The sequence below is a fragment of the Brienomyrus brachyistius genome, unplaced genomic scaffold (genome assembly GCF_023856365.1).
Source record: "Brienomyrus brachyistius isolate T26 unplaced genomic scaffold, BBRACH_0.4 scaffold55, whole genome shotgun sequence".
Taxonomy (NCBI): domain Eukaryota; kingdom Metazoa; phylum Chordata; class Actinopteri; order Osteoglossiformes; family Mormyridae; genus Brienomyrus; species Brienomyrus brachyistius.
In genome coordinates, this window is record NW_026042330.1 from 1,340,073 (window position 1) to 1,355,553 (window position 15,481).

At 42.7% G+C, this 15,481-nt stretch overlaps 1 protein-coding gene across 4 annotated transcripts in view; it reads left to right on the forward strand.

The window, feature by feature from the left end:
* Positions 1 to 14,626, forward strand: part of LOC125724114 (voltage-dependent L-type calcium channel subunit beta-1-like) — an 83,480-nt gene extending 68,854 nt beyond the window's left edge. For 2 of the 4 annotated variants that reach the window (XM_049001062.1, XM_049001063.1), the window contains exons 10-15: positions 1,512 to 1,621; positions 2,372 to 2,380; positions 4,903 to 5,054; positions 5,500 to 5,595; positions 6,082 to 6,267; positions 9,520 to 14,626. In XM_049001062.1, coding sequence (XP_048857019.1) covers positions 1,512 to 1,621; positions 2,372 to 2,380; positions 4,903 to 5,054; positions 5,500 to 5,595; positions 6,082 to 6,267; positions 9,520 to 10,029 — 1,063 coding nt within the window. In that variant the 3' untranslated portion in view covers positions 10,030 to 14,626. Of the gene's footprint in view, positions 1 to 1,511; positions 1,622 to 2,371; positions 2,381 to 4,902; positions 5,055 to 5,499; positions 5,596 to 6,081; positions 6,268 to 9,516 lie in introns of all 4 variants that reach the window. The other 2 variants (XM_049001064.1, XM_049001065.1) reach the window with 2 other exon arrangements.
* Positions 14,627 to 15,481: the final 855 nt, after the last annotated feature.

Below are 15,481 nucleotides of genomic sequence, written 5' to 3' on the forward strand. Positions count from 1 at the left end.
AGGGAGGCTACCCTCTCGTCCACTGCGGTAAACCCCAATGTACAGGCACCCAGCCTGGGGGCAATAAGTATGCCCACGCCCGCTCGGCGCCTCTCCCCGCGGGCAACTCCAGAGTGGAAAAGGGTCCAACCCCCCTCAAGGAGACTGGTTCCAGAGCCCAAGCCGTGCGTCGAGGTGAGTCTGACTATATCTAGCCGGAACTTCACAACCTCGCGCACCAGCTCAGGCTCTTTCCCCATCAGAGAGGTGACATTCCATGTCCCTAGAGCTAGCTTCTGCAGCCGAGGATCGGACCACCAAGGTCCCCGCCTTTGGCCGCCGCACAAGACAATAAACCCACGGCAGTATCTGTTGTTAATTTCTCATTTGCTAGATGTCATGACAGAAAATGTGCCCTTGAGAGATAAAGTGGGCTATCCCACAAAAAACAAAGTTTTGAGAAAATGTGCTCCATAGTTGAAAAAAAAAAATAAATCAGTGTGCCTATAGCCGACAATTGATATATATATATATGATATATATATATATATCATAGGTAGCACAGAGGTATGACTTAGACAATAACAACTTATCCAATTGAAAATATTCGATAAAAAGGGGGTAGGGCTCAAAAGTGTGGGATAGCCCACTTTACCTCTAAAGGGCACAAATTAAAATGGTTCTAAAAAATTCTCCATCGCATGGCTTCCATTGCTGAGTGATTGCTCCAGCTCCAAGCTGGTGTTGGCCTTGTCTGCTCAGCTGTTGAGGTTCCTTTCTGGTGGTCTCTGCTGCTGCTCTGGAAGATACAGGCTTGCTTGTTATGCAAGTTGTTAGTGGTTCTGTCCACCTCTCACTAGGCAGCTCTGAAATCTTAACAAAACATGTAGGGTTTACCCCTTATGGCACCCAATTAATGTAAAGCAAATTAGAAATTCATCATCACTCTCTGGTTATTAGCTTACAATGCTGTGTAATTAATTATTAACACATCTGCCTGGCTGGATGAGATCAGGTTCAGGTGCCCCTGCTGGGACAGTAGAGAAGGCTGTGGCCACAGCAGCTGTGAGTCCCAGCAAGGTTTGTGTTACATCTGAAATGGGTTAGCATGTGTCTGTGGAAACCTGCACAGTAGTCTGTTCCTGTGTGTGTGATTTTGCCTGGTGTTTGTGGACAAGTGCAGAGGTCTGCTCTGGGCCAGCAGTCTGTTCCTGTGTGTGTGTGATGGTGCGCGGTGTCTGTGGACAGGCATAGAGGCCTGGTCTTGGCTGGCAGTCTGTTCCTGTGTGTATGTGATGGTGCATGGTGTCTGCGGACAGGCATAGAGGCCTGCTCTTGGTTGGCAGTCTGTTCCTGTGTGTGTGTGATGGTGCGCAGTGTCTGTGGACAGGCATAGAGGCCTGCTCTTGGTTGGCAGTCTGTTCCTGTGTGTGTGCTGCAGAGTTTTCTGCACTTCTAAGGAAGAAACCCAATTATAGCATCAGGTGAACACCTGAGAACCAGCCATCCAGTTAAGCAGTCACTGTTTCTAGGATATCTATCACTCGGGTGACGGCGGACATCTCCCTGGCCAAACGCTCTGTGCTCAACAACCCCAGCAAGCATACCATCATCGAACGCTCAAACACGCGATCCAGCCTGGGTAAGACTGGCCATGTCTACTCCCGCTTACCTGTGTCCTCTCTTTACTGTGTGCCATGTGAGATTGTGCTGCAGATAATTACGAATAATGCAAAACAGTATTTTGTTTCTTTTTAAATAGAAATTCAAGAGCTTGAAAATAAACCTATTTTCATGCTGTTGAAGGAAATAAATGCATCCCCTATCATTTCTCATCCATTAAAATGCAGCCAAAGATGACTGTAATACATTTTTATTGGTTAGAAATAGTAATACTGTGTACATATTCTTTCCTTTAAAGAATGTCATTGACTGCTCATTAATTTCTTCCCTCGTGCATTAGGGAATATTTCTCCATCCATATCTTATATACATAAGTACTGTTGAAAGTGGTCTTTAAAAGGCCTGCGTGGATGTGCATTCTGACCGCTTGTCAGGGTAACACGTGGCTTTCCCTGGGCCTTCTGGCATTTTCTGATGGAACATTTAGATCGTAATAACTGATATGGCAGCCCCCCCCCCCCCCCCCACCACCACCCTGAGTGCTCATGCCTGTCAGCGTTCATCACAGGGCTCCTCAGTAGCCCAGCACAGTGACAGGGCAGCTTTGCCTTGTGTCGCCTGTGAGGATAAGACCCCAGAGTAACCCCCCCCCCCCCCATTCACTAGCCTCTCTCCTGAGTGTCTTACATGGCTTCTTCTCTTGTTTCTCATTCTGTCTCTGTCCTGCACCATCCCGCTCCTCCCTGCCTTCCTCTCTTCCCTTACTCAGATGTTTTGGGTACGTATCTCCCACTGCACCCTGTGTCTCCTCATCCTGTTCTCTAAACATCCTGCCCACCTGCCCGTCTGCTTGTCTACTCTGTGCTCTCCATCCACACACTTGACTGAAAGCTCTAATATGCCTGCTGCTTGTACAAAATGAATGATTATGGTGCATGGTGGCTCCATGTAAAGCGGAGGAGAGCTGCAGGTCCTTCTGCTGCCTCCTGGTGAAGAGGGTCAGCAGAGTTCTTACCAAAACTGCTCTTCCTGTCAGTACCAAGTCCTATACCACTTCTTAGTAATGATACAAGAATTCACATGTTCTTTTCATTCTCTGAATTAATAGTTAACACTGGCACTGCAATTTATGCATATTTGTACACAGATGCTTCTAAAATAATGCCTAATTGATTAATATTCAGAAAACACAGAGTTCCCATGGTGTCCAGAGTGAAATATATGGATTAGATGAGAATCAGATCTGCAAGTATATTATTTATACACATTTTACATATAAAGACATCCTTAAACAAACTGGAGATTCCAGGAAATACTGTAAAAGTTTTGATATCAACAGGATAATACAGCATACTTTGTTTAACCACTAAGAGGTTACCAAAGGTACAGTGATGTTATTTATATAATATGTTGGTTTTCTGGTTTTGGGCTAGAATTTTTGCTCATTGCCTTTCCTATGGCTGGTTTTCAGAAAACCTACATATCAGAGTTTGTATGCTAATACTTAAAAGAAGCATTGAGCAAAAGGCTACACACACCTGCTAGGGAGAATGTGCTGTGAGCTGTATAGCCTGAGGAACACGGTAGAGACAGTGACTATGGGAAGAGCTCCAGCAGGGGGCAGCAGAGTGTGGGAGTGGCAGAGTGGGCTTGTGTGCTGCCTGAGGTGAGATTCCTCACTCGAGCAGTGTTCTCCTACATGTGTGCCTATTTTGCTACATTCAAGATGTAGGAGCAGGTGTTGAAAAATATGAAAACTTGTCTAGTTGTTTTTGAAAATTTCAAATAAATCTGGAAGCGATTTTAAAGTATATTCAGCATATGCCAATGCAGATATTACTGCTGATTATGTCCTAACTTTTGAGCATCTTTTAGTGTAACAAAGGAGGAATTATAGAGCAGTTGGGGATTCTGCACAGTGGTATAGGTATCTGCTATGTTCTATGGCTCTCTTTGGGGATGTATATGTGTATTCGGCTGAAATGAGAGGTAAGTGATTTGATCTTTAACTATGGAGCTATTCTGGCATTTCTGCGAGGTGCGTGTGTGTGTGTGTATGTGTCTGCTCCAGTGTGAGCTCCATCACATGCACTCTGTCTGCCGCCGTCATCATTTTGCGGCCCCATCTTGCCGTGGGCCCGCTTTTATCACCTTGCTTCTCTCTTGTCTGGATCATTTTTTGCCTGGTCACAGTTGGTCCCAAGCGGTCCAGCCTGGCTTAGCCCTCAGTACTGCAGCCTAAGCCCACCAACTGCAGCTGTCCTTTTAATCTCAGATGGAGAGTAGCATGGCTGACTGGTGCAGGCACATCATTGCTGCAAAAAAAAAAAACCCTGAAAACCTCGAAATACAGAAATGAAGATGGACTGTGAGGCCTGGAAATGTTTCACAATTTTAAAATATTTAAAAATGATCATTTAACAAAACTGGTACTCATTTTAAATTGTGCCAGAAGTTTTAGGGACTATTTTTAAATCCATTCAGAAACAGAAAATTGAGAATCTTTTTCAAAATAAGAATAACAATTTGACATTACCCCTTGCTTTAATAATATGTATATTAATATTTAAATTAAGATTATTTATTAAATTGAGATTTATTTTATCCGTCAATGTTATTCATAGTATTCATAGTGACATAGCTCTGCTGAATGAATATTTTGAAAGTATAAACTGGTAAAGTTATAAAATGATAATATCCTATACTGAAGTTTTTTTTATTGAAAATAAGAAAAAAAAAAATTTTTTAAGTCATAATCCTTTTCCATCATCTATCCATCCAACCTTGCACATTTCAACCTCTCTTCCTGAGCAGGGTCACGTGTGGGTCTGGAACCTGTTATAGACAGCACAGGGTACAAGGCAGGGGCGCCCCCTGGACAGGAGGCCACCTTTTCAGTTATTTTCTAAGCAATCTAAATGATGTCAGTAGTTCAGGTTCATCCATTACAGAACGTTGTTTACAACTAATATTTTGTATATGTCTGTGTAGAGGTGGTAAACTCATAGAGGCATTGCAAACTTTTTTGCCAATTGTTTTTTACAGCTTGACCCTCATTCTTATATTGCACAGCAGTTTCCTTTTTTTAATACAGTAGTAATAATAATCACCATCATCATCACTGTCGTGGACAGAGAGGGAAGCAAGCTGTGTGTCCAGAACACGCAGTCCCAGCTGCATTCTGGCAAGCTTCCGCAGTACCACTGCATGCTGGAATTGGAGTAACTGAAGGTCTCAGTGAATCCTGTGAAGCTGCACCCCCACACTGACCACCCCCCCCCCCCACACACACACACACAGCTGAGGTACAGAGTGAGATCGAGCGCATCTTTGAGCTGGCCCGCACACTGCAGCTGGTGGCCCTAGATGCTGACACCATCAACCACCCATCCCAGCTGGCCAAGACCTCTCTGGCCCCCATTGTGGTCTACATCAAGATCTCCTCCCCCAAGGTACGACTCGCGCCTCCTGCCCCTTACCTAAATGCAATTCTGTAGGAGGTGGACAGGTCCCTAACATGAAAACGCTCTGTGATAGCATCATGCTAAATGTTCTCATAGACTTGCTGTTCTGAGCTGACAGTAAGCAACCAAACCATTTACAGAGGCAAAGCATACTTTATTGATGGTAAAATCATCTTTATCGAGTGCTATTGACTTGATCAACTTTGGTGCACATTATTCCAATTAGAAGCATCTAAGAGTTTTTGAGATTAGAAAAAATAAAACAGCCTTTATCCAAAGTGGAGCAAATCTAAAAGCAATTTTTCGGTCCCCCAGCTGATATTCCTGGAAAACATACCAAAATATACTAGCTCCTCCTTCTACAGCAGTTAGAGAAAACATTTGTTGTAATGAAGTGAATCTTAAGGATGTTGCCCATCCCTCCCCCACCCAGGTCCTGCAGCGGCTAATCAAGTCCAGGGGCAAGTCTCAGGCCAAACACCTCAACGTGCAGATGGTGGCAGCGGACAAGCTGGCCCAGTGTCCCCCTGTGAGTATCTACCCAGAACGAAATGGGAGCAAGTTTACTATATGAAATAAAAGTTAATATCAGAGGAGTACCATCCTTGCTGAGCCCCAGGTACACAGAGCAGGTACAACAGAGCTACATTAATGAATAAGAGTAATTGTGCACTCAGGTAACTTAATGGCTCTGGTCGGAAAAGGGCACGGTGCTGACAGGGGTGAGTAATTAACCATGAGATAATAATGAGGGTCTGTAAGACTGGGAGTGCATGCTTGTTGTGAATGAGCTACCGGCTCGGTCTGGGGCAGAAAAGGCCCTCATCAGTAGTTCAGAGACAAGCGGCACCTCCATTATCTAACAGAATGAACTCCAGCAGAGCAGGACCAGATGTGATTTATGTGGGATAGCAGCCTTAAATAGACCTCCATGTAGAGCTTCTCCAGACAGGTGCTGTATGTACCAAGCAGAGGAGGTAACTTTGCCTCCCCCCGACCCCAACTAATCTTGTAGGAGTTGTTTGACATCATTCTGGACGAGAACCAGCTGGAGGAGGCCTGTGAGCACTTGGCCGAATACCTGGAGGCCTACTGGAAGGCCACACACCCCCCCAGCAGCAACCCTCCCAACCCGCTGCTGAACCGCACCATGGTCACTGCTGCGCTGGCTGCCTCACCCGAGCCCGTCTCCAACCTGCAGGTACAGGTGCTCACCTCGCTGCGCCGCAACCTGGACAAGTGGCCGGGCCTCGAGGCTCCAGAGGGGGAGCACACCCTGTAACGGGAAGGGCAGGAGGCCTGGTGCAGGGGAGGGGGCAGGAGGGAAAGGCGGAGGGACAGCACTGTGCAATTGACATTGTCTGCTTATACAGTCCCCACACTCACACACACACACACAGAACAATAACTGGAGCACAAACACAAGTGCCAGTGTGACCGCAGCATGGCAGTGACAGACAGAGACAAAACCAATAATGCCTGAGTGGCCTTTGCTTACTGTTTTGATTGTTTGGAGAGACTATTATCTCTAGAAATAGGAGGCCCTCTAAAACAGCCATGAATATTGAATAACAGGAAAAAATACAATCTGCAAGGGATTAACCTGGTGACCATCAAGTGAGGGGCCTGGTATTAAGAAATCGAATTCAAAAAAATCATGATAAATTGAATTTAAAAAGCAGAACTTTATACGTTCAGCTAAATATATTTGCTTACATAAGATACATTGTTTCCGATTAGCACATTATGCAGACCTGCATAATGTAGGGCTTGCACTACAAATATTAATCTTCATCAATAATCATCAGTATTCCCATCTTCAATAATCCACAATACCTCCTTTTTAGGTTTTATCAAGGGATTTTTAAAAAAACAGGTTTAAAAACACAATGGTAACAAAAAGTCTACACAAAGGTTTTTACTGATAAATATATAGTACCATACAAAAGTCATTAGCAGACAAAGAAAATGATGCTTAAATGATCTTTGTGTTGGACTGTGATATTATGTCTGTCAAAGTGTCAGGTTAGCATTTCAAAACTCTGCTTAAGTCAGTCCAATATTTGCAACAACTGATGTATTTCCACTAACATACTGTGTTTGGCTAATCAATATCTCATTGAGTTATTTAGAAAAAATAATTAGATAGCTGGTTAGTTAATTAACTGAATACTTGAAATGGTTGAGGTGCCTCTGAGGAAAGGTTTGTGAACCAAAGAGGTGCTCTTTAAGCCATCTAACAAGATATCAGTAACTTTTTGGAGAAAAGAAGAAATTTTTGTTTGTTTTTATTGTATTACCCTTAATTTGCATATGTATCTAATGATAAATGATGCTTTTTTTCTGAGCAATTATAAACTTACTATGCAGATAAATGCACTATATGGACAAAAGCATTAGGACACATCTCTTAATCATTGAATTCAGGTGTTTCATTCACACCCACTGCCACAGGTGTATAAAATGAAGCACCTAGCCATGCAGACAGGCTAACAAACATGTGTGAAAGAAGAAGAGTTGTTCTGAAGAACTCAGTGAATTCAGGCATGATACTGTCATAGGAATCTGCCTTTGCAGTAAGTCAGTTTGTGAATTTTTTTCCCTGAGGCACATAAGTATGTAAGAGACTTTGAGTATATAAAAGTCGCCAACGCTCTATTGATTCCGTAACTGCGGAGTTCCGAACTTCCTCTGGCATTTAACCCAGCACAAAAACTGTGTGCCAGGAGCTTCATGAAATGAGCTTCCATGGCTGAGCAGCTGCGTGCAAACCTTACATCATCAAGTGCATTGCCAAGCGTCAGATGGAGTGGTATAAAGCACACCGCCACTGGACTCGGGAGCAGTGGAATTGTGTTCTGTGGAGTGATGACTCGTGGTTATGTCTGGCAGTCTGATGGATGAGTCTGGGTTTGACAGATGCCAGAACAATGTTACCTGCTTGACTACACTGTGCCAACTGTAAAGTTTGTTGGAGAAGGGATAATGGTATGGGGTTGTTTTTCAGGAATTAGACCCCTTAGTTCCAATGAAGGGAACCCGTAAAGCCTCAGCATACCAAGACATGTTGAACAATTCTATGCTTCTTTGTGGGAATAGTTTGGTGGAGGCCCTTTTCTGTTCCAGCCTGACTGTGCCCTAGTGCACAAAGCAAGGTTCACAAAGACATAGCTGGGTGAGATTGACTGACTGGCCCACACAGAGCTCTGACCTCAATCCCATCAATGAGAATGGAGATTGCAAGCCAGGCATTCATGTCCAATATCAGTGCCTGAGCTCACAAATGCTGTTTTGGATGAATGGGCAAATATTCCCAAAGAAACACTCTAAAATTTTATGGAAAGCCTTCCCAGAAGAGTAGCAGCTGATATAGCTGCAAAGGAGCAATCACTACAGTGTGCTTGTGTGTGTCACATGCAGGGTGTACACCTGCCTTACGCCTGTGCTATGCTGGTCAGGATAGGCTCTACACCTCCAGTGACCCTGTATGGGATGAGCACGGGGAAGGATGGAAGCGTAGCAAGATGTTTGTTTACAGAATTATTTACCAATGCTTGTGTGAGAGCAGGATAATGTCTAAAATCAACTGATAAACTGGTAGCAACCCACAGCTAGACATTTCACAAATAACAAAGATAAATTAAATGTGTTCTAGATGTGAATTGCAGTTTTGTCTATTTTACATGCATTTAAGGATGGCAGGATTTATAGGAAAACATGTCACTTTTATAATGTCCTGAGATTATCCAAATTGTTCCTCTCTGTAATCAGTCACTTAGTATCTTTCCAACATTGTTTTGAAATGGCTCTGAATTTGTGCCCCACACACATTGTCTAGTTGAATAGTCATAGGAGACAAAATCCATCTTTAACTGTAGCTCAGAATTTATGGCTTTCATGAACCCACAGCAGAGTCACAGGAGATCTGCATTACTGAGCTCTGGCTACAAAAGATGAAGCCACACATCGGTTTCTATCATGAAGGGTTTGCTGTGGTTTTTCTGCAGAAGTAGAATCAGACTTAACTCGCTTGAAGACTTCATTTGACATAATATTATGATATTAATAGATGCATTAGCAGACATCATTTACATCAGAGATGCTGCTCTCCTACAGTAGGTTTAACACCTAGCAAAGCTGTTTCCTCTTGTTGCATGTTATCTCTGACTCAGGCCAAGGGTCTGGATTTAACTGCAAGGTCAGAATAAATATTATAGGCCCCGGAAGAAATGCACCACCTGTCTTTCTCATCCTTGTATGTAGAAGGAGAACCACTCTGGGTCTGGTTAATAACTATAGATTCTTGCATAAAATTACGAGTGTCAGATGGGTGCTGTGCTTTGCTGTCTTTGGTGTGTTGATAGTGTCACTAACACCACACTTGCCTGTGCATCCGTGTGCTGCATGTCTCCCGCATGACTCGTGCGGCACCTTGACACCTGGCTGGCAGCAGGGACAGTACCTGGTATGTGGAGAGCAGGACGGGACGCTGCTGGATCGCGGGCAGCTGGAGGAGCTTCGGGGAGAGCCAAGTGGGAAGCAGCAGCAGCAGCAGTCTCAGTACATGCAGGCCCAGCTGCGCTCACGCTCCCAGCTCAAGGGGGGACGCAGTCTGTCTCGACAGGACACCTTTGACTCGGAGACACAGGGCAGCCGGGACTCGGCCTACACAGAGGCCGGCGACTCCTGCATGGATGTGGAGACAGACCCCTATGAGGAGCCAGAGCCCTACCACAGCAGGGATGGCAGCCTGCAGCCAGGGAGGCCCCAGACCCACCAGGGCTCCTGGGAGGATGAGGGCGCAGAGCCAGACCAGGAGAACATGAACCCAGCCCCACTGCAGGAACAGCACGGCCGGGTCCGGCAGAGGGAGAGATACTGCCAGGACCAGGGAGGTGACAACGTTATAATGGGTCGCAACCAAACCCAGGAGGACTGGCCTAGGGATGCCTATATCCATTAAGGATTTCAGAGTGAGGGCTTTCTGACCGGTTGGACAATTATAAGAATATAGGAAAAGAAGCTTTAATCCTTATCTCAAACTTAACTGGTACTGTCATATACCAACTATATATGGATATTTTGGGCTGTAGTATTAGTACCATCTGAAGCCGTTAATCATCTAGTACTGCATGCTTCGCCTGCATGAGTGCTTTGAGTAGAGTAGTGGAAGAAATTCTTTGCCCGTGTGATATCTGCTCAGTGAAACACTATTTTCACAAAGCAGAAAGCGATTGATTTGTTCTCTGTAGAGCATTTGATAGCAGCAAACATGTGTAGTTTCACGATCTGTCAGGTATTATTTCTTCCTCAACAATATTTCCTATAATTATTATATTGATCTGTAATGACCAGTTTTGTCTTGAATTACAAAACTCCAAGCCTCTGAGCTTTCCAGTGGTGCACAAGCAAACACTAATATGGTGAACTCACTAAAGGTTCAGAATTTTGTCAAACTGGAGTCTCCTCCTTGGCTTCTGTAATACAGGCACTGGAACCTTAGTTTAACTGGTTTCCCTGCTTTTTGGACCTGACTTATTCACTGAATTGCTTCTCTCATTACACCCTGGATTGTCTCACCATCCCCCAGAGCATGTATCCCTTCACCACTACACGTGCCTAATGTTCCTGACCACAGGTGCCAACTGGATTCTCTTCAGTTGTGCTACGGCTTCTTGAAATTTTATGCAGATTACTGCTGCTGACAAGGGTATAGGTTTGGTTTCCACATTTGTTGGGACCAAGTCCACCCTGAACCCAACACCCCCCCCCCAAAAAAAACATGCACTGTACTCCCACGGTATTGAAAGGGTCTCTACCAGCCATACCCAAATTTATAACTCTTACTGCTGACATTTGTACTGACTTCACGGTCAGAGATCTAGGCTTCTCTTTACTAGTGTCCTTCGTCTTGTACAGAGTGAGTGAATGTATATAAGTAGGTGACATGACTTTCCAGATCGTTTCCACATGTAAATGTATTGCTTAAAAAGTCCATACGCACATACAGGTATCTCAGTGTTTCCATCATCTCTTATGTGTGGTTTGGTTATTTTGTCCTTTAATGACAATCATGCTGAGATTCCGTGGAGTAATAAGAAAGCCATGAGGAGGAGAACTGAAAGGCAGCTGTTGTATTTGGACGCTCTGGTGACAGTAGAGCGAGTACCTCGGATTAGAAAGGATCACGCCATATTGCAGGATACAGGGTAGAGGGGTTGATGGGTACAAACCATCTTATCAGTCTCCTCCTGTTACTGTGCCTGAAATCCCCGTCCCTGCATTTGAGAGATATCTTCCTCAATGTCCCAACAGCACAGTGCATATGCATCGTTGGCAACTCGTTTCACAGCAGTTGCCCTGTCATTATGTAAATAGGGGGTTCTGCTTATGAGAATAATGAGATATGTGAAGTGTGGAGACTGGAGTTATGTCTTTGTTGGAATCTCCCACCGTAATACCCCAAATAATCTAATGTTATTACAGAATGTACACTTAAAATACAGATAGTGAGGACTTCACAAACAGTTAAAGGGTGCTTTTAAAATAACTTCAACAGCAAAACATAAAAAGGCTGTTTTAATATTTATTTTACAATATGATTGGCAATGTATCCCTCTCCGATCTGGATAGATGAAACTTGTCATCATGAGAAGATTGGAGCTGGCCTTCTCTCCCAGTCACATTGTCAGGCTTTCCTCATGTTGACTCACTGTTAATTTAGCCTGCCAGTTAGTTCCAAGTAGCTGTAATTGATGGCCAATGAAAGGCGGTGGCGGCAGTATGTGGGTGTACAGCTGACAGAAAGCCACAGCAGACAGAAAGCTTCCCCAACAGGCTCCGGAAGAACGTGTGGTGGGGAACTGCATATCAGCCTCCACCATTATGTCAAGAAGGAGACAATGTAAGTTACAGCAGATAAGTCAGGCTTCAAGATGTGGATTCCAAATTCAGTAGGGCACAGGTGTCTGTTACTGCATGGCTTGGTCCAAGAATTCTGTGGTTGGGGCATCTTAGTGTGCTTTGTGGTTGTGGCTGTGGTTGATGAGGTTATTTGAGTGTTTATGCAGCCTTTTTATTTTTCTTCAAAATAATGAAATCATAGATCAGTCCATGTTGTGTGTAGCACGCTGCTGTTTTAACACAGCATTGATTAGCCATTAGCCCGATGCTGTGTGCCGTCTATCCCATAAGTGCCTGCTTACTGTGCCCATGGGTTGCTGGTTTGAATGTTTACTAACTGCAGAAAAGTGAACACCGAGGGGGTGTGTGCTAATCCTAGGCATTAAAACGGCAGGATATCACCGTTTTGTCACTCAGCAGATCAGCTTAATTTTGAGTTTTTATGCTAATATCTCTTACAGCATTTGTTGGATTTCCTGAGGTCTGCCGCCTTCCTTTCATGATAGCCCCCTTTCTTATCAGCCTCCCAAACAATCTCTTGTCCCTGTTTCCTGAGCTAGTGTCTCTTGTGGCAGCTTCCCAGTGCAAAAACCAATGTTTCATTCACTAATTCTTTTTTTTATCTTTATTCTATTCTTCTGCATGAAGATGGTAAAAACCGTGCTGCAGTAAATTTCACTTTCCAAGGACAAGGTGAAAGAGTGAAGCACGAACCAAACTGTATAGCAGGATTGTGATTTACTAGACCAGTTACGAATGTGTTCTCACTTCACATTTTGTTTACAGCCGTTATATTTTATTTCACTGTATTTTCTACTTTATTCAATGCATGTTTGGCTGTTTAAATGCCTGAGATATAAACAGTATATATTTATATATTTTTTGTATGTATATATATATTGTGTGGATGCTTATGGCTCTGTTGTGATGTAGATAAATTCAGGTAAATGTACATTGTGCAAAGTGTGCCGGCTGTGCCACACAGCTTTATGCTGTCACACTGCCACTCCTGGTCCTGGGGTGCAGGCTTATATGCCTCACCTACCTGTGCCATGCCCCCACCCACCCAGCCCAACTTTGTACTGCCTTCTCTCGTTTTGCACACACCCCTCTAACGCCTGCAGTATTGTCTTAGATTGTGTTTCTTGTGCATTGTCACCACAGTGCCACAATACGCCACTGTCATTATGATATTTTGCTATCCATTCTCATGTGTCTTGCAATTTATTCAACTGTAAAAGTCCCTCCCCTACATCATAAAATGTGTACTTTTTTTACTAGTTTGAAAGCAGATATTAAGCAGAGCTTGAGTTGGAGGCTTCCTGGTTTGTGTGATGCATTTTTGAGTCTTTTACCTAATGAAATACCACTATATTTTTTGTGGTGTAGAGTACCAGGTGCAATATACTTTTTGTGGAAGAATGAATCAGAAATTAAGTGAATCTTTTATATTTATTGATCTCAAATGTTTGTACATCATCTCATTTGTAAATCAGTCAGCAAATAGTATTGTTTCTAGGAAATAAGTATTTTCTTGTGCGATACCATTGTAGATGTACTGGATTTTTTTTTCCAGAGTTTTCATATAAATAATAAAATTAGGTTATATTCAGGGTTCTCTAAACTCCAAATTACATTTGTGTGTTTCCACTGGACTTTTAAAACCTTATTGTAAAGTTACTGTCATCCACGTGAAGCTGTTAATTAACTTCTAGTTTTGTCAAACAAACGGGTGTTTTTTATTGAAAGAAACAGCATTTGGAGTCCTTGTTGTTTACAGCTCAAGCTACCTAACTCTGTCTTTTTCCTAAACAAGCCATTGAATGTTTATTAGCGCCTTTGTTTGCTGCTGTAACTTTGCACACTGAAGAAAAGACACACTTTAGCTGTCGCTGAGGGGCTGATTGGGTCACAGAACAGTCTCCACTATGGGGGGGGGGGTTCACATCTCAGCAGAAATTACACCTGACATCTGCTCTCTGCTGAATGTGTTTGCTTATTTCCTACCTGTGACCTCAATCTCTGACTTTTGCTTGTAATTGTCACTTCATATAAGGGCTTGTGCTGTGCCATCTAGGATATCTCATACTTGCTTCCACTTATTTATATTTTTGTAATTCTTTACCACCTCCCTGCCATTTTTTTCTCAATAAACAGTTACAGGTGCTGTATGTTAGAGACATAAAGACTGTTCTGAGGTCAAAAATCAGTCCCCAGCCCTTTACTAAATGCTCTCGGACAGGATTTTACTGAACATTTATGCTTTAAAACTTGTTTATATTACTGAGGGTGTAAACTACCTAGCTACCTATGTAATTATGAATATATAAATATTCATATGGATTTTATTTGAATGATGATAAATATGAATGATTGCCTTTTAATGCTGTTTTCTTTGGGAATGTTAGAAAAACTTAAGTGTTTGTACAACAATCATTTATCTGAAACAGTAAATGTATAAAGCTGATATTTGGCATTTTCCAGCTGTATAAACAAAATGCATGTTTTCACTCTTACAGGTATGTTAAGGAACAAATCATGCTATTTATATCAATGCCTCTTTCTGGAAAAGTCCTAAATGGAGATGTCAGTATACCTGATCTTGTGGTCTTTTAAAAAACAATGTGACATTTTTAGTAAATCTGCCCTTGCTTACAGACTGTTCCACTTGGACTCTGTTTGTGTCTTCAGCCAAATGTTATTTTTGTTCCAAGTCAGCTGTAATCTATGTTTAATCTGGTACAGGGCATAAGATAAAGGCTGAATCTGTTAAAAGCTAAAAGCAACAGATTTTTAGAGGCATTGGCTAATGAGAGGGTCAAATGTTTCCTTTAATATTGCAGAACATAATCGTTTTAATACAAAGATATCTCCACTGCATTAGCAGTTTGTCTATGTACTATATAATTCAAATATAAATTAATCACTCAGCATGTATTATCTATGGAGGGAAAAACAAATCTGTCTTGCACACCATTAAAATGAACATAACCCATTAACAAAAATAGTAATACCTGTAAGTATTTTAAGGTACATTAAGGATTTAGTACATGTATACATGTTATAAAAACACATTTTGCAGAATGATAAACTAACGATCATTTTGTTAGAGGTGCCCCCATGTGGAAATTTTGATCAATAACCGATATATTTTTGTCCACTGTCTGGGGGTTGAGAATTGTGAGGCTTGCCGGAGCAGATTAATAGGATGACATTACATTGATTTTTCATTTTCCGCAGAATAAAAAAACAATCTGCTGACCAAACTTAATATTGTGTTACGAGCAGAGGTGGATTGTTCAAGTCCAGAAAGTAAAAATCCAGGTCAAGAATTTGTTTCAACGAACCAGCTGAGCACTCTGTGCCAATAGCTCTTTATACTCAACTGGTGGGTTGAAATAAAATCTTAGTCTGGATTTTTACTTTCTAGACCTGCACAATCCACCAGTGATCACGAGTATGTTGCTTGCCAGTAAATGACAGCTTGGTGAATGAGCTGAGTCCCTTGTCCT